Source organism: Oncorhynchus keta, unplaced genomic scaffold, assembly GCF_023373465.1.
Source record: "Oncorhynchus keta strain PuntledgeMale-10-30-2019 unplaced genomic scaffold, Oket_V2 Un_scaffold_9913_pilon_pilon, whole genome shotgun sequence".
In the NCBI taxonomy this organism is placed as follows: Eukaryota; Metazoa; Chordata; class Actinopteri; order Salmoniformes; family Salmonidae; genus Oncorhynchus; species Oncorhynchus keta.
Genome location: NW_026291020.1, coordinates 82,166 through 100,077, shown reverse-complemented (window position 1 = coordinate 100,077; position 17,912 = coordinate 82,166). Strand labels below are relative to the sequence as shown.

At 41.9% G+C, this 17,912-nt stretch overlaps 1 protein-coding gene across 50 annotated transcripts; it reads right to left on the bottom strand.

Moving 5' to 3' along the window:
- LOC118382708 (NACHT, LRR and PYD domains-containing protein 3-like) lies at positions 1–17,446 on the bottom strand. Of its 50 annotated transcripts, XM_052517914.1 has the most exons (15): positions 17,291–17,446; positions 16,974–17,058; positions 16,616–16,844; positions 14,444–16,241; positions 13,997–14,170; positions 8,776–8,949; positions 2,225–2,311; positions 2,031–2,088; positions 1,895–1,962; positions 1,759–1,826; positions 1,552–1,687; positions 1,348–1,483; positions 1,076–1,143; positions 872–1,007; positions 1–803 (listed from the first exon to the last, which is right to left on the bottom strand). In XM_052517914.1, the coding sequence occupies exons 1-15, from the start codon at positions 17,356–17,358 to the stop codon at positions 378–380; spliced, it is 3,711 nt and encodes a 1,236-aa protein (XP_052373874.1). In that variant the 5' UTR covers positions 17,359–17,446; the 3' UTR covers positions 1–377. The 50 variants fall into 50 exon arrangements, 47 of the variants coding, with proteins under 47 accessions (XP_052373874.1, XP_052373872.1, XP_052373873.1 ...); XM_052517912.1 differs by lacking the exon at positions 1,895–1,962 and having other exon boundaries at positions 1,963–2,088; XM_052517913.1 differs by lacking the exon at positions 1,895–1,962 and having other exon boundaries at positions 2,031–2,166; positions 2,235–2,311.
- Positions 17,447–17,912: the final 466 nt, after the last annotated feature.

Below are 17,912 nucleotides of genomic sequence, written 5' to 3'. Positions count from 1 at the left end.
TTTAAACATTAATCAGCAATAAGGTTCCTACCGGAGAATTTCATTGTCTGAAGAAAAGCATAGGAACGGGAGGACACTCTCTCGTGACCGCGCGGAACGAGACTGAGGCTTTCTGCCAAACCACCCACTAAAAGAGCTATTATGAGCCCCACCTTTATAGTAGAATCATACAACCAGAATCTAAAGACGGTGACATCTTGTGGAAGCCCTAGGAAGTGAATGCAAATCCATATCTAAGATGGACAACCAATGGCACTGTTTTCTAAATTGAGTTCTCACTTCCTGTTTGGATTTCTTCTCAGGTTTTTGTCTGCCATATGAGTTCTGTTATACTCACATACATATTTCAAACAGTTTTAGAAACTTCAGAGTGTTTTCTATCCACCAGCAATACTATTATGCATATATTCCCATCTGGGACTGAGTAGGAGGCCGTTTACTCTGGGCACTCCTTTCATCCAAAAGTGAAAATACTGCCCCCTAGCCTCAACAGGTTCTAAATATCTGGAGGAAATCACCTGTACTGACCTCTCCTTCTGGATGATAGCGGGGTGAACAGGCAGTGGCTCGGGTGGTGATGATGCACCTGTACTGACCTCTCCTTCTGGATGATAGCAGGGTGAACAGGCAGTGGATCGGGTGGTGATGATGATGCACCTGTACTGACCTCTCCTTCTGGATGATAGCGGGGTGAACAGACAGTGGCTCGGGAGGTGATGATGCACCTGTACTGACCTCTCCTTCTGGATGATAGCGGGGTGAACAGGCAGTGGATCGGGTGGTGATGTTGCACCTGTACTGACCTCTCCTTCTGGATGATAACGGGGTGAACAGGCAGTGGCTCGGGTGGTGATGATGTACCTGTACTGACCTCTCCTTCTGGATGATAGCGGGGTGAACAGACAGTGGCTCGGGTGGTGATGATGCACCTGTACTGACCTCTCCTTCTGGATGATAGCGGGGTGAACAGGCAGTGGATCAGGTGGTGATGATGCACCTGTACTGACCTCTCCTTCTGGATGATAGCAGGGTGAACAGACAGTGGATCGGGTGGTGATGATGCACCTGTACTGACCTCTCCTTCTGGATGATAGCGGGGTGAACAGGCAGTGGATCAGGTGGTGATGATGCACCTGTACTGACCTCTCCTTCTGGATGATAGCGGGGTGAACAGGCAGTGGCTCAGGTGGTGATGATGCACCTGTACTGACTTTGCCTTCTGGATGATAGCGGGGTGAACAGGCAGTGGATCAGGTGGTGATGATGCACCTGTACTGACCTCTCCTTCTGGATGATAGCGGGGTGAACAGGCAGTGGCTCAGGTGGTGATGATGCACCTGTACTGACCTCTCCTTCTGGATGATAGCGGGGTGAACAGGCAGTGGCTCGGGTGGTGATGATGCACCTGTACTGACCTCTCCTTCTGGATGATAACGGGGTGAACAGGCAGTGGCTCGGGAGGTGATGATGCACCTGTACTGACCTCTCCTTCTGGATGATAGCGGGGTGAACAGGCAGTGGCTCGGGTGGTGATGTTGCACCTGTACTGACCTCTCCTTCTGGATGATAACGGGGTGAACAGGCAGTGGATCGGGTGGTGATGATGCACCTGTACTGACCTCTCCTTCTGGATGATAACGGGGTGAACAGGCAGTGGATCGGGAGGTGATGATGCACCTGTACTGACCTCTCCTTCTGGATGATAGCAGGGTGAACAGGCAGTGGATCGGGTGGTGATGATGATGCACCTGTACTGACCTCTCCTTCTGGATGATAGCGGGGTGAACAGGCAGTGGCTCGGGAGGTGATGATGCACCTGTACTGACCTCTCCTTCTGCATGATAGCGGGGTGAACAGGCAGTGGATCGGGTGGTGATGATGCACCTGTACTGACCTCTCCTTCTGGATGATAGCGGGGTGAACAGGCAGTGGCTCGGGTGGTGATGATGTACCTGTACTGACCTCTCCTTCTGGATGATAGCAGGGTGAACAGGCAGTGGATCGGGTGGTGATGATGCACCTGTACTGACCTCTCCTTCTGGATGATAGCGGGGTGAACAGGCAGTGGCTCGGGTGGTGATGATGCACCTGTACTGACCCCTCCTTCTGGATGATAGCGGGGTGAACAGGCAGTGGCTCGGGTGGTGATGATGCACCTGTACTGACCTCTCCTTCTGGATGATAGCGGGGTGAACAGGCAGTGGCTCGGGAGGTGATGATGCACCTGTACTGACCTCTCCTTCTGGATGATAACGGGGTGAACAGGCAGTGGCTCGGGTGGTTGTTGTCCTTGATGATCTTTATGGCCTTTCTGCGACATCAGCAGTGTATGTGGAGCGTATGTCCATATATAATTGTACTATTTGTTATTCAACATAAAAGACGTACAACAAATGATCACATTGGTATTTTAACGGTGGTATTGTTTAAATTGTTTAAATTTAACAGTTTAATTGTTTAAATTGTTTAAATTTAAGAGTTTAAATGTTGAAACAGATGATAAACAGAGGATCCATCTAAAACAGTATAAAACAAGATGATAAACAGAGGATCCATCTAAAACAGAATAAAACAAGATGATAAACAGAGGATCCATCTAAAACAGTATAAAACAAGATGATAAACAGAGGATCCATCTAAAACAGTATAAAACAAGATGATAAACAGAGGATCCATCTAAAGCAGTATAAAACAAGATGATAAACAGAGGATCCATCTAAAACAGTATAAAACAAGATGATAAACAGAGGATCCATCTAAAACAGTATAAAACAAGATGATAAACAGAGGATCCATCTAAAACAGTATAAAACAAGATGATAAACAGAGGATCCATCTAAAACAGTATAAAACAAGATGATAAACAGAGGATCCATCTAAAACAGTATAAAACAAGATGATAAACAGAGGATCCATCTAAAACAGTATAAAACAAGTGCAGTATGTTCTGAGAATGTTACTTTAATGTCAACTCACAACGTCACACTATAACTTCATTGGAGTCTTGTGGAAAGACCGCATGTTGTTTTGGGGGATTGAGTGACGTCTTCATCAACATTTGCAGAATATTCCTGTAACATTTTCACCTCTTGTCAGACGCCAACAGTCTAGTCGGCTACAGACATTCAATAAGGAGTTCAAGTAGTTTATTTGCCATTTGCAGGTATTAAAAGTAATACATACATTGTAATTCCTTGTTGGATCTCTCACATATAGGACAGTACATACCAGAGGAGGCTGGTGAGGGGAGGACGGCTCATAATAATGTCTGGAACAGAGTGAATGAAATGGAACACATGGAAACCACATGTTTGATACCATTCTACTTATTCCCCTCCAGCCACTACAAGCCTGTCCTCCCCAATTAAGGTCCCACCAATCTCCTGTGGTACAAACACAAACAGTAAAATATATCATAAAAATGCAAAGTGGTAAAAGATCAGAAAAGGAACCAAAAGGTTCAGTCATGTTCTAATAGTCTGATGGAAACAGTTTAGGTTGAAGATTTAACAGGCAGATAGAACTGGGATAGAAGATGTTCTAGAACCTGTAGTCCAGAAACTGATTTAACAGGCAGATAGAACTGGGATAGAAGCTGTTATAGAACCTGTGGTCCAGAAACTGATTTAACAGGCAGATAGAACTGGGATAGAAGCTGTTCTAGAACCTGTGGTCCAGAAACTGATTTAACAGGCAGATAGAACTGGGATAGAAGCTGTTCTAGAACCTGTGGTCCAGAAACTGATTTAACAGGCAGATAGAACTGGGATATAAGCTGTTCTAGAACCTGTGGTCCAGAAACTGATTTAACAGGCAGATAGAACTGGGATAGAAGCTGTTCTAGAACCTGTGGTCCAGAAACTGATTTAACAGGCAGATAGAACTGGGATAGAAGCTGTTCTAGAACCTGTGGTCCAGAAACTGATTTAACAGGCAGATAGAACTGGGATAGAAGCTGTGATCCAGAAACTGCCAAGCAACCACTGGTCCTCACTAGACTGGTGCCCTGAATGGCTATTCTTTCTTGAAGGTCCTGAGTCAAGGTCCTCACAATTATAGGAAGACGCGCAGTGTGTATGTGTCCAGTGTGTGTGTCCAGTGTGTGTGTCCAGTGTGTGTGTCCAGTGTGTGTGTCCTGTGTGTGTCCAGTGTGTGTGTCCAGTGTGTGTGTCCAGTGTGTGTGTCCTGTGTGTGTCCAGTGTGTGTGTGTATGTGTGTGAACAGTTTGTATGTGTGCGTGTCCAGTGTGTGTATGTGTGTGAGTATGTGTGTGAGTGTGTGTCCAATGTGAGTGTGTGTATGTCCGGTGTGTGACTGTGTCTACGTGTGTGTGTGTGTGTGTCTGTGTGTGTGTGTTCCCAGTGTGTGTGTCCAGTGTGTGTGTGTATCCAGCGTGTGTGTGTGTCCGTTGAGTGTGTGTGTGTCTAGTGTGCGTGTGTGTGTCTAGTGTGCGTGTGTGTGTGTCAAGTGGGTGTGAGTGTGTGTGTGTGTGTGTGTCAAGTTTGTGTGTCAGGTTATTACAGGGACACTGAGGAGCCTTCAACATAAAGTTGAAACCCTGGATAGAGGGACTCAGTGAATGTGGAGGTGAATGTGATCAGGTGGGTCAGTGTGTCAGAGGAGGCTCTATAGAAGGACAGAGTGCCGGCTGGCCAGTCCAGATACACTCCTACTCTGTGGGAGCTGGATGGGTGGATGTCAATGGTAGAGGAATTATCATTGTGCCAGGCAATGTAACTGTTGTCAGAGCAGGTCAGACTCCAGGACTTGTCATTGTATCCAAGACAACAGTCATAACCCCCTCCTCTCCTGTTGATTCCTTTATATGTCACTCCTATAACAGCCCCACCCCCGCTCCACTCTACCTCCCAGTAACAGCGACCAGTCAGACCCTCTCTACACAGCACCTGTCCCCAGTCCTCAAATCTCTCTGGGTGATCAGGATACGGCTGCTCCTCTGTCCTCCATGTCACCTTTCTGTTCTCCTCAGAGAGAGAGAGGCGTCTGTTTACTGTGTTTAGGTCCAGTGTGAGATCACAGACATCTGATGGATGAAACCAGACACAATATTAGAAATCATCATCATTCACATTAGAATGTTAACTCACTTTTCACTAATTAATTTAATAATGTAGATGTTTCTAGGTATCAAAAGGAGATGTTAAGGTAACTTAAGACTTGTTAAATGATCATATGTTATACTGTATGGTTATATAAAACACACTTATTCACATGAATTACACACACACACACACACACACACCTGTATGCATGCATGAACACACACACATTTCTAACGTAACACGAACGCGCCACACACACACACACAGACACACACATTGTCAAAGCAACTCTTTGTAAACCTTGGTGTCCCTGATTTCTGCTTCTGATATTTAAAATGACCAATTCAGTAATGATGGTGGTCTTTGACTATTACTTAACTTGAATTAAGACTTATTCTTAGTCATATTCTTCACATCAGTCAACACTCACATTTTCTAAGCCCAGGTTTCATTCTGTTCTCTCCACCATGTTCCACACTGTAGTGGTAAGCAGAAGAACAGACAGTCATTGAGTGATACACCTGAACTCTCACACACACATACATACTCACACAAACACATTCAGCAAATAAATTGTTCAAAAAGTGGTCAGAATGTTTGTGTTAGCTAGCCTGATAAGTCAAACATGTCTGATATGAACATTGACATAAACCCTCTACATACTTGAGTTTCTCCAGTCTGCAGTGTGGATCCTCCAGTCCAGCAGAGAGCAGTCTGACTCCTGAGTCTCCTGGGTGATTGTAGCTCAGATCCAGCTCTCTCAGGTGTGAGGGGTTTGACCTCAGAGCTGAGACCAGAGAAGCACAGCCTTCCTCTGTGACTAGACAGCCTGACAGCCTGCAAAGAGTCAAATCATATTAAAATCACACTGATATTCTTTGGTGGTGAAAATTGTGGCAGTATATTTTTCAACATTATCAGATATATCAGTGTCCTGAAACCTGCCTTATCTATTCATAAATCAATGAATGTATCATTATTAGAAATGACAAATGATCAAATTATTGCTTGTAGATAGAAACATTTATTGTACAAATATTTGAGTAGACTGACCAGACCAGTTTAAAAAGCAGTATCAGTCAGAAGACAGACAGTGAGATATCAGATGTATATTGTATTGAGTATACAGTCCACACCATATCTATTTAGACAGTGAAGCTAACATTTTAAATATGTCTCTATACTCCAACATTTTTGATTTGAGATCAAATCTTTCAAATGTATTTTCTATTTTTTTATTTCACCTTTATTTAACCAGGTAGGCAAGTTGAGAACAAGTTCTTATTTACAACTGCGACCTGGCCAAGATAAAGCCAAGCAGTTCGACACATACAACAACACAGAGTTACACATGGAGTAAAACAAACATACAGTCAATAATACAGTATAAACAAGTCTATATACGATGTGAGCAAATGAGGCGAGATAAGGGAGGTAAAGGCAAAAAAAGGCCATGGTGACGAAGTAAATACAATATAGCAAGTAAAACACTGGAATGGTAGATTTGCATTGGAAGAATGTGCAAAGTAGAGATAGAAATAATGGGGTGCAAAGGAGCAAAATAAATAAATACATTTGGAACTGAAAGGTTGGATAAGGTATAAAGAGCAGGGCTAGAGGCTCTGCAGCGAAATAAGCCAATAAACACTAACCAGAACAGGACAAGGCATATTGACATTAAGGAGAGGCATGCTTAGTCGAGTGATCAAAAGGGTCCAGTGAGTAGTGAGGTTGGTTGGGGTCACGGCGATTCAGACAGCTAGCTGAGCCATCGGTAGCAAGCTAGCATAGGATAGAGGTCTGTTTTTAGCCACCTCGTACGTTTCTGTCGGTAGGATTAGTGGGGTTCCGTGTGGTAGAGGGGATCAATCCAATTGGCAAAATAGATGTAGTTATAGTGACCCAAGAAAAATGGTACGATAGACTTATTCAGATAGCAGCCGATAAGACAGCTAACGATTAGCGGACCGCAGATGGGCGTTCAGGTAATGTTGCGATGGAGGGGCCAGTTGGATAACTCCCTCGGGCAGATAACGTCGGTAGTCCAGTCGTGAAGGCCCGGTGGGGTCCGCGTTGGCAGTAAAATGGGTCCGGATAGGTAATTGTATCCCAGGAGTGGCTGATGGAACTCTTCAGCTGGCTAGCCTCTGAATAATTGATGTTTGCTCCGGGATCGACGTAAGCCAATAGTCACACGGATAGCAGCTATCTAGCTGCGAGATCCAGGTGTAAATGTCCAGAGCTTGTGGTTGAAATCCGGGGTTTTGGAAAGAAAAATAGGTCCGGTATGTTCTGGTCTGAGTCGCGTTGTACAAAACTGGCGATAAATTTTCGAGCTAAAGGAAAGCTGATGACCACAAACCGTGGTTAGCTGAATACTAAAGTTAGCCAGTAAACTGGCTAGCTTCTGGCTAGCTTCTATTGTGGATTTCAGATTTGGGGTAAATAAAACTTTTTCTTTTTTTCTGACTGCCATCTTGGGATGTTTTTCCAGCGTGAGGTGACAGTATACAATGTCACCTTTTAATTTGAGGATATTTTAATACATATGTTTCAATATTTAGAATAATAAAAGCACTTAATGTATCTGGTCCCCCATTTGAAGAAGTCATAAGTAGTGTAGTAAAGTAGTCAAATTCAAGTCCCATATTCTTGAACACAATGATGACATCAAGCCTGTGACTGCCATGATTGAGAAAGATCATGAATTAATCATGAATAATAATGTGTGAGAGAGTTACAGAGGCTACAACAAAACATGCTAACCTCTCACCATCACCAATAACAGAGGCTACAACAAAACATGCTAACCTCTCACCATTACCAATAACAGAGACTACAACAAAACATGATAACCTCTCAGCATTACCAATAACAGAGACTACAACAAAACATGCTAACCTCTCACCATTACCAATAACAGAGGCTACAACAAAACATGTAAACCTCTCACCATTTCCAATAACAGAGGCTACAACAAAACATGTTAACCTCTCACCATTACCAATAACAGAGGCTACAACAAAACATGTTAACCTCTCACCATTACCAATAACAGACTACAACAAAACATGTAAACCTCTCACCATTACCAATAACAGAGGCTACAACAAAACATGGTAACCTCTCACCATTACCAATAACAGAGGTTACAACAAAACATGCTAACCTCTCACCATTACCAATAACAGAGGTTACAACAAAACATGGTAAACTCTCACCATTACCAATAACAGAGGCTACAACAAAACATGTAAACCTCTCACCATTTCCAATAACAGAGGCTACAACAAAACATGTTAACCTCTCACCATTACCAATAACAGAGGCTACAACAAAACATGTTAACCTCTCACCATTACCAATAACAGACTACAACAAAACATACTAACCTCTCACCATTACCAATAACAGAGGCTACAACAAAACATGTAAACCTCTCACCATTACCAATAACAGAGGCTACAACAAAACATGGTAACCTCTCACCATTACCAATAACAGAGGTTACAACAAAACATGCTAACCTCTCACCATTACCAATAACAGAGGTTACAACAAAACATGGTAAACTCTCACCATTACCAATAACAGAGGCTACAACAAAACATGGTAAACTCTCACCATTACATGGTGTGGACTGTGTGTCTGGTAAACACATGTGGATCTGGTGAACAGTTATCACTTGTTGACCAACTACAGGAATACTGACCTCAGAGTCTCCAGTTTACAGTGGGGATTCCCCAGTCCAGCAGAGAACAGCTTCACTCCTGAATCCTTCAGGTCATTGTTACTGAGATCCAGCTCTCTCAGGTGTGAGGGGTTTGACCTCAGAGCTGAGACCAGAGAAGCACAGCCTTCCTCTGTGACAAGACAGCCTGACAGCCTGCAAAGAATCACATCATATTAAAATCACACTGATATTCTTTGGTGGTGAAAATTGTGGCAGTATATTTTTTCAACATTATCAGATATATCAGTGTCCTGAAACCTGCCTTATCTATTCATAAATCAATGAATGTATCATTATTAGAAATGACAAATGATCAAATTATTGCTTGTAGATAGAAACATTTATTGTACAAATATTTGAGTAGACTGACCAGACCAGTTTAAAAAGCAGTATCAGTCAAAAGACAGACAGTGAGGTTTCAGATTTAGATTGTATTGAGTATACAGTCCACACCATATCTATTTAGACAGTGAGGTATCAGATTTAGATTGTATTGAGTATACAGTCCACACCATATCTATTTAGACAGTGAGGTATCAGATTTAGATTGTATTGAGTATACAGTCCACACCATATCTATTTAGACAGTGAGGTATCAGATTTAGATTGTATTGAGTATACAGTCCACACCATATCTATTTAGACAGTGAGGTATCAGATTTAGATTGTATTGAGTATACAGTCCACACCATATCTATTTAGACAGTGAGGTATCAGATTTAGATTGTATTGAGTATACAGTCCACAACATATCTATTTAGACAGTGAGGTATCAGATTTAGATTGTATTGAGTATACAGTCCACACCATATCTATTTAGACAGTGAGGTATCAGATTTAGATTGTATTGAGTATACAGTCCACACCATATCTATTTAGACAGTGAGGTATCAGATTTAGATTGTATTGAGTATACAGTCCACATCATATCTATTTAGACAGTGAGGTATCAGATTTAGATTGTATTGAGTATACAGTCCACACCATATCTATTTTGACAGTGAGGTATCAGATTTAGATTGTATTGAGTATACAGTCCACACCATATCTATTTAGACAGTGAGGTATCAGATTTAGATTGTATTGAGTATACAGTCCACAACATATCTATTTAGACAGTGAGGTATCAGATTTAGATTGTATTGAGTATACAGTCCACACCATATCTATTTAGACAGTGAGGTATCAGATTTAGATTGTATTGAGTATACAGTCCACACCATATCTATTTAGACAGTGAGGTATCAGATTTAGATTGTATTGAGTATACAGTCCACACCATATCTATTTAGACAGTGAGGAATCAGATTTAGATTGTATTGAGTATACAGTCCACACCATATCTATTTAGACAGTGAGGAATCAGATTTAGATTGTATTGAGTATACAGTCCTCACCATATCTATTTAGACAGTGAGGTATCAGATTTAGATTGTATTGAGTATACAGTCCACACCATATCTATTTAGACAGTGAGGTATCAGATTTAGATTGTATTGAGTATACAGTCCACACCATATCTATTTAGACAGTGAGGTATCAGATTTAGATTGTATTGAGTATACAGTCCACACCATATCTATTTAGACAGTGAGGTATCAGATTTAGATTGTATTGAGTATACAGTCCACACCATATCTATTTAGACAGTGAGGTATCAGATTTAGATTGTATTGAGTATACAGTCCACACCATATCTATTTAGACAGTGAGGTATCAGATTTAGATTGTATTGAGTATACAGTCCACACCATATCTATTTAGACAGTGAGGTATCAGATTTAGATTGTATTGAGTATACAGTCCACACCATATCTATTTAGACAGTGAGGTATCAGATTTAGATTGTATTGAGTATACAGTCCACACCATATCTATTTAGACAGTGAGGTATCAGATTTAGATTGTATTGAGTATACAGTCCACACCATATCTATTTAGACAGTGAGGTATCAGATTTAGATTGTATTGAGTATACAGTCCACACCATATCTATTTAGACAGTGAGGTATCAGATTTAGATTGTATTGAGTATACAGTCCACACCATATCTATTTAGACAGTGAGGTATCAGATTTAGATTGTATTGAGTATACAGTCCACACCATATCTATTTAGACAGTGAGGAATCAGATTTAGATTGTATTGAGTATACAGTGTTCACTCAAAATGACACAACGACTGTGTTCCAGTTGAACAACGTTTACTAAACTGTATTACCACAACACATGGTTACCATGACACTCAGGCCAGGTCCATCAACACTGACGCTCCCAGGCGCACTAATAACAGAGTGATATCACCGTAATAACAGAAATATAGGGAGGCTTAAAACATGAACTTAACAATATCCCACGTTTCTTTAAAGACAAATAAAACAACATAATGAAAAGTCCCAGAGGTGATTACTGACCAGCTCCATTACTACAGTAAACCAGCTGGTTGTGTTCTCAATGATTACCTCCAGGGGTGATGACCGACCAGCTGTTTGAGTTCTCAGTGATCATCACCAGGGGTGATTACTGACCAGCTGGTTGTGTTCTCAGTGATCACCTCCAGGGGTGATTACTGACCAGCTGGTTGAGTTCTCAGTGATCACCTCCAGGGGTGATTACTGACCAGCTCCATTATTGCAGTAAACCAGCTTGTTGAGATCTTAGTGATCACCTCCAGGGGTGATTACTGACCAGCTTTTTGAATTCTCAGTGATCACCTCCAGGGGTGATGACCGACCAGCTGGTTGTGTTCTCAATGATTACCTCCAGGGGTGATTACTGACCAGCTGGTTGAGTTTTTTTTATTTTTTATTTTTTTTATTTAACCTTTTATTTAACCAGGCAAGTCAGTTAAGAACACATTCTTATTTTCAATGACGGCCTGGGAACAGTGAGTTAATTGCCTGTTCAGGGGCAGAACGACAGATTTGTACCTTGTCAGCTCGGGGGTTTGAACTCGCAACCTTCCGGTTACTAGTCCAATGCTCTAACCACTAGGCTACCCTGCCGCCTCTACACTCTAACCACTAGACTACCCTGCCGCCTCTACACTCTAACCACTAGGCTACGCTGCCGCCCAGTGAACGACTATGTTCCAGTTGAACAACGTTTACTAAACCGTATTTCCACAACACATGGTTACCATTGACTCAGGACAGGTCCATCAACAGTGAGACTCCCACGTGTACTAATAACAGAGTGATAGCACAGTAATAACAGAAATATAGGGATACTTAAAACATGAATTTAACACACAGTCCAAACAATATCAATTTTGACAGTGAAGCTAATTGTAACAGTGTGGTCCTTCTGTAGCTCAGTTGGTAGAGCATGGCGCTTGTAACGCCAGGGTAGTGGGTTCGATTCCCGGGACCACCCATACGTAGAATGTATGCACACATGACTGTAAGTCGCTTTGGATAAAAGCGTCTGCTAAATGGCATATATTATTATATTATTATTATAACAGCAGATTTCCTCCTCTTCGTCTGAACCAAGATGCGAAGTGGTAAGTGTTCATGACGATTTTGATAACAAAAGCACTGAACACTATGAAAATTGGTCAAGATAAAAATTTTTAGAATAACTTGTTTAAAAAATAAAATGTAAAACAGAAAAGTGGTGCCCCTTTGCTATGAAGCCCCTAAATAAGATCTGGTGCAACAAATTACCTTCAGATGTCACATAATTAGTTAGATTGCACACAGGTGGACTTTATTTAAGTGTCACATGATCTGTCACATGATCTCACTATATATACACCTGTTCTGAAAGGCCCCAGAGTCTACAACACCACAAATCAAGGGACACCACCAAGTGGCACCATGAAGACCAAGGAGCTCTCCAAACGGGTCAGGGAAAAAGTTGTGGAGAAGTACAGATCAGGGTTGGGTTATTATTTAAAAAATGGAAAGAATATGGCACCACAACAAACCTGCCAAGAGAGGGCCGCCCACCAAAACTCATGGACCAGGCAAGGAGGGCATTAATCAGAGAGGCAACAAAAAGACCAACGATAACCCTGAAGGAGCTGCAAAGCTCCACAGCGGAGATTAGAGTATCTGTCCATAGGACCTATTTAAGCTGTATACTCCACAGAGCCGGGCTTTATGGAAGAGTGGCCAGAAAAAAAGCCATTGCTTGAAGAAAAAAATAAGCAAACACATTTGGTGTTCAACCAAAAGGCATGTGGCAGACTCCCCAAACATATGGAAGAAGGTACTCTGGTCAGATGAGACAAAAATTGAGCTTTTTGGCCATCAAGGAAAACGCTATGTCTGGCGCAAACCCAACACCTCTCATCACCCGGAGAACCCCATCCCCACAGTGAAGCATGGTGGTGGCAGCATCATGCTGTGGGTTTGTTTTTCATCGGCAGGGACTGGGAAACGGGTCAGAATTGAAGGAATGATGGATGGCGCTAAATACAGGGACATTCTTGAGGGAAACCTGTTTCAGTCTTCCAGAGATTTGAGACTGGGGTGGAGGTTGAAGCTAAAGCAACCCTCGAGTGGTTTAAGGAGGAAAATGTAAATGTCTTGTAATGGTCAAGTCAAAGCACAGACCTCAATCCAATTGAGAATCTGTGGTATGACTTACAGATTGCTGTACACCAGTGGAACCCATCCAACTTGAAAGAGCTGGAGCAGTTTTGCCTTGAAAAATGGGCAAAAATCCCAGTGGTTAAATTTGCCAAGCTTATAGAGACATACCCCAAGAGACCCAAGAGACTTGCAGCTGTAATTGCTGCAAAAGGTGGATCTACAAAGTATTGACTTTGGGGGGGTGAAAAAAATATTTTCCTGTGTAAATCAAATGATACAAACCCCCCCAAATCTATTTTAATTCCAGGTTGTAAGAAAACAAAAAAGGAAAAATGCAGAGGGGGGTGAATACTTTTGTACATACAGGAAGGGCTTTCATTTCTAAACAGTAAAACATATATGAAAATACTCTCAAATAATAATAATAATAATAATATATGCCATTTAGCAGACGCTTTTACCCAAATAAAGGTGACATTATGAACTGTCACCTAATAAGATACATTCTGCCTCAAATCCAAAATGCTAGAGCTTAGCACCAAATTTAAAACTGTAATCTTCACTGTCCAAACACATATGGTGTGGACTATGTTTGTCTGGTAAACACATGTGGATCTGGTGAACAGTTATCACTTGTTGACCAACTACAGGAATACTGACCTCAGAGTCTCCAGTTTACAGTGGGGATTCCCCAGTCCAGCAAAGAGCAGCTCCACTCCTGAATCCTTCAGGTCATTGTTACTCAGATCCAGCTCTCTCAGGTGTGAGGGGTTGGAACTGAGAACTGAGATCAGAGAAGCACAGCTTTCCTCTGTGACTCCACAGCCTGACAGCCTGACAAAGAGATCATCATGACTTCACAAACACACTGTTCATTTAATGAGTAGTGTAGAAGGACAATGGCAGATGCATTTGGTTAATTATCCAAAACAACATATAGATTAATCTTCCATCTCCTAGAACTGTGTGGTCATATTGTTATACTAATGTGACAATCAATGCATTTATTCAATATGTTTTTCAATATAATATTATAATACATAATTTTCTCTAAACTGGATAATGCTTCCTGATGATGAGTTCTTATATGTCATTTTATTTACTCACAGAACAGCTCTGGAGGCTTTGACCACTGGCAGCAGCCTCAGAAGACCTTCCTCTGATCTGGAGTATTTCTTCAGGTCAAACACATCCAGCTCCTTTTCTGAAGTCAGCAACACAAAGACCAGAGCTGACCACTGTGCAGGTGACAGGTTGTGATCTGAGAGACTTCCTGAGCTCAGGTAGCTTTGGATCTCCTCCACTAGAGAATGGTCATTCAGTTCATTCAGACAGTGGAACAGATTGATGCTCCTCTCTGGAGAGGGATTCTCCCTGATCTTCTTCTTGATGTACTTGACTGTTTCGTCATGGGTCTGTGAGCTGTTTCCTGTCTTTGTCATTAGACCTTGTAAGTGCTTCTGATTGGACTCCAGTGAGAGGCCCAGAAGGAAGCGGAGGAAAAGGTCCAGGTTTCCCGTCTCACTTTGTAAGGCTTTATCCACAGCACTCTTGTAGACAGTATCTTTAGCCTTGTCTCTGAACAGCGCAGAAAGGTTCCTGGGCGTTGATTGCGGTTCAGCCATTAGATTCTCATTGTTGTTGATGAATGAGAGGAACACATATACAGCAGCCAGAAACTCCTGAATGCTCAGATGAACAAAGCAGTACACCGTGTCCTGGTACAGCACACATTCCTCTTTAAATAGTTGTGTGCACAATCCTGAGTACACTGAGGCTTCATTGACATCAATGCCAGCCTCTTTCAGGTCTCCTTCATAGAAAATCTGATTGCCATTCACAAGCTGTTGAAAAGCCAGTTTTCCCAGTGACAGAATGCTCTCTTTATTCCAGTGTGGACCTGTCTCTTCTTTCCCAAGATACTTTTCATTCTTCTGTTTGGTATGAAACTCCACAAGGTGTGTGTACATCTCAGTCAGAGTCTTGGGCATCTCTTCTCTCTTATGTTTCAGCATGTGTTCAAGGACTGTTGCAGAAATCCAACAGAAGACTGGAATGTGGCACATGATGTGGAGGCTCCTTGATGTCTTTATGTGTGAGATGATTCTGCTGGCCAGGTCCTCATCACTGAATCTCTTCCTGAAGTACTCCTCCTTCTGTGGGTCATTGAACCCTCGTACCTCTGTCACCTGGTCAACACACCCTGAAGGGATCTTATTGGCTGCTGCAGGTCGGGTAGTTATCCAGAGGAGAGCAGAGGGAAGCAGATTTCGCTTGATGAGATTTGTCAGCAGAACATCCACTGAGGTTGACTCTGTGACGTCACAACAGATCTTGTTCTTCTGGAAGTCTAGGGGCAGTCGGCACTCATCCAGACCATCAAAGATGAACAGAACTTTGTACTTGTTGTAATTGGAGATTCTTGATTGTTTGGTTTCCATTGAGAAGTGATTGATAAGTTCAATGAAAGTGAAATTTTCACCTTTCATCAAATTTAGCTCCCGAAAAGGGAATGAAAATACAAATTGGACATCCTGATTTGCTTTTCCTTCAGCCCAGTCCAGAATGAACTTCTGCACAGAGACTGTTTTTCCAATGCCAGCGACTCCCTTTGTCAGCACAGTTCTGATAAGTTTGTCTTGTCCAGTTAAGGGTATGAAGATGTCGTTACATTTGATTGCAGTCTCTGGTCTTGCTTGTTTCCTGGTTGTTGTCTCAATCTGTTTCAGCTCATGTTCATTATTGACCTCTCCTGTTCCACCCTCTGTGATGTAGAGCTCTGTGTAGATCTTACTGAGAAGTGTTGGGTTTCCTTGTTTAGCGATCCCCTCAAATACACATTGAAACTTCTTCTTTAGATTAGATTTGAGTTCACGTTGGCAAATCACAGCAAGCTCATCTGAATCTAGAAATAACACAGAGGATATTAATATTTCAATATCTACAGTATTGAAGGACTGTTATAAAGTTTTACATTATAATAATGTATTCTCTTAGCTGACTGTATAAATGTGTAATGTTTTCATAACGCATTACAGACTGGTGTGACTGATTATATTATTATTGTTATTATTGATGGTATTATTAATGTTGTCTCTCCCTCTCTCTCTAAATTAATTAATGACCACAACACATCCCTGCTGCTACTTGATGAGGTCACTAGGTGTTGTGTTAAGGCTGCTACAATATCATTGAATTACACAGCTACTTTAGCTGTACTTTAGCTACAGCTTTTAAATGTTAAAAAACAGCATTCAACATGAGGCAGACAGCTCTTACAATTCTCTAGTGTGTCAGCAAGCTCCTTCTGGTTCATTTTCCTCAGGATGTGCAGTGTGATCTTCAGAGCCCCCTCTCTGGCACTGCTCTCCTGCTTCTCATCTTCAGCGTCCACCACTTCCTTATCCTGCTTCTGACTCTCAAAGCCTTCTGGGAGTTCTGGACTAAGAATCCTCTTGAACATCTTCAGCTCATTCTTCACAAATGTCATCATTTTCTCTTCAAGCAACTGAAATAAATCAAGTAAATAAGTTAAGCAAGAGACTAAATGCCTTCTCATTAACACATTAATGAATGATTGACAGATCAACTTTACTTGAGCTAAACAAAAACAGATGTACATAACAGGACCACATACACTGAAAATGGAGGCCAGGTCTGTTTGATGACTCTGGGAAGACTGACGACTGAGAATGTCTGACTCTGATCTCTCCTGTTGGTTTCTGTGGACAAAACATGAGACACACACACACACACACACACACACACACACACACACACACACTTAGGGAGGGAATGTTGTGTTTGTTTAATATTGGTTAGGACTATGAAAATGGACAAAAGGATGAGCCTATGGATTATGAAAACAACAACAATAAATGGGAAAATGGGAGGAGAAATGACTAGAGACAGTGTTGTTTAACTCACAGACCAGGACCCATTAGTTCTTCTTACCTTTGTTCAGTAGAAAAGTCTCCCTCTCTAAAGGATATAGGTTGACCCATAGACTGGTCACTCTTCATGGACACACAGCTGGGTTCAGGGGAGGCTGGTCTCTCCTGCTTGATTGGTCTTCAACACAACAGAGACAAACATTACATCTCTCATCTTCTCTGAGCTCAGATGGGGAAACAGAGAGTTTCATTCCATAATGCTATATATCACTTTTCTCACAGACAGTTTAAATCACTTGATGGTTTCAGCAGGGATGTAAAACATTTACATTTGACGTTTTATTCATTTCACAGATGTTTTTATCCAGGGTCCGGTTTCCCAAAAGCATCTAAAGGCCAAAGATCATCATTAGAATCAGGAGCATCGTTAAATCTCTGAGCAAAAAAACGTTGCTATTAACGTTGAAAACGCTTGTAATGTAACACCTGCCTCAGACCTCTAGAACAGCTGAGTAATCTAACACCTGCCTCAGACCACTAGAACAGCTGAGTAATCTAACACCTGCCTCAGACCTCTAGAACAGCTGAGTAATCTAACACCTGCCTCAGACCACTAGAACAGCTGAGTAATCTAACACCTGCCTCAGACCACTAGAACAGGTGAGTAATCTACCACCTCAGAC

Excerpts from the sequence above, each read along its gene's own strand:
- LOC118382708 (XM_052517912.1), bottom strand. The coding sequence starts at position 17,358 with ATGAAGAGTGACCAGTCTATGGGTCAACCTATATCCTTTAGAGAGGGA. Across the intron at positions 8,950-13,996 it reads TGTAAACTGGAGACTCTGAG|GCTGTCAGGCTGTCTTGTCA; the intron begins GTCAGTATTCCT and ends GATTCTTTGCAG. Across the intron at positions 1,008-1,075 it reads GCTATCATCCAGAAGGAGAG|GTCAGTACAGGTGCATCATC; the intron begins GTCAGTACAGGT and ends CCAGAAGGAGAG.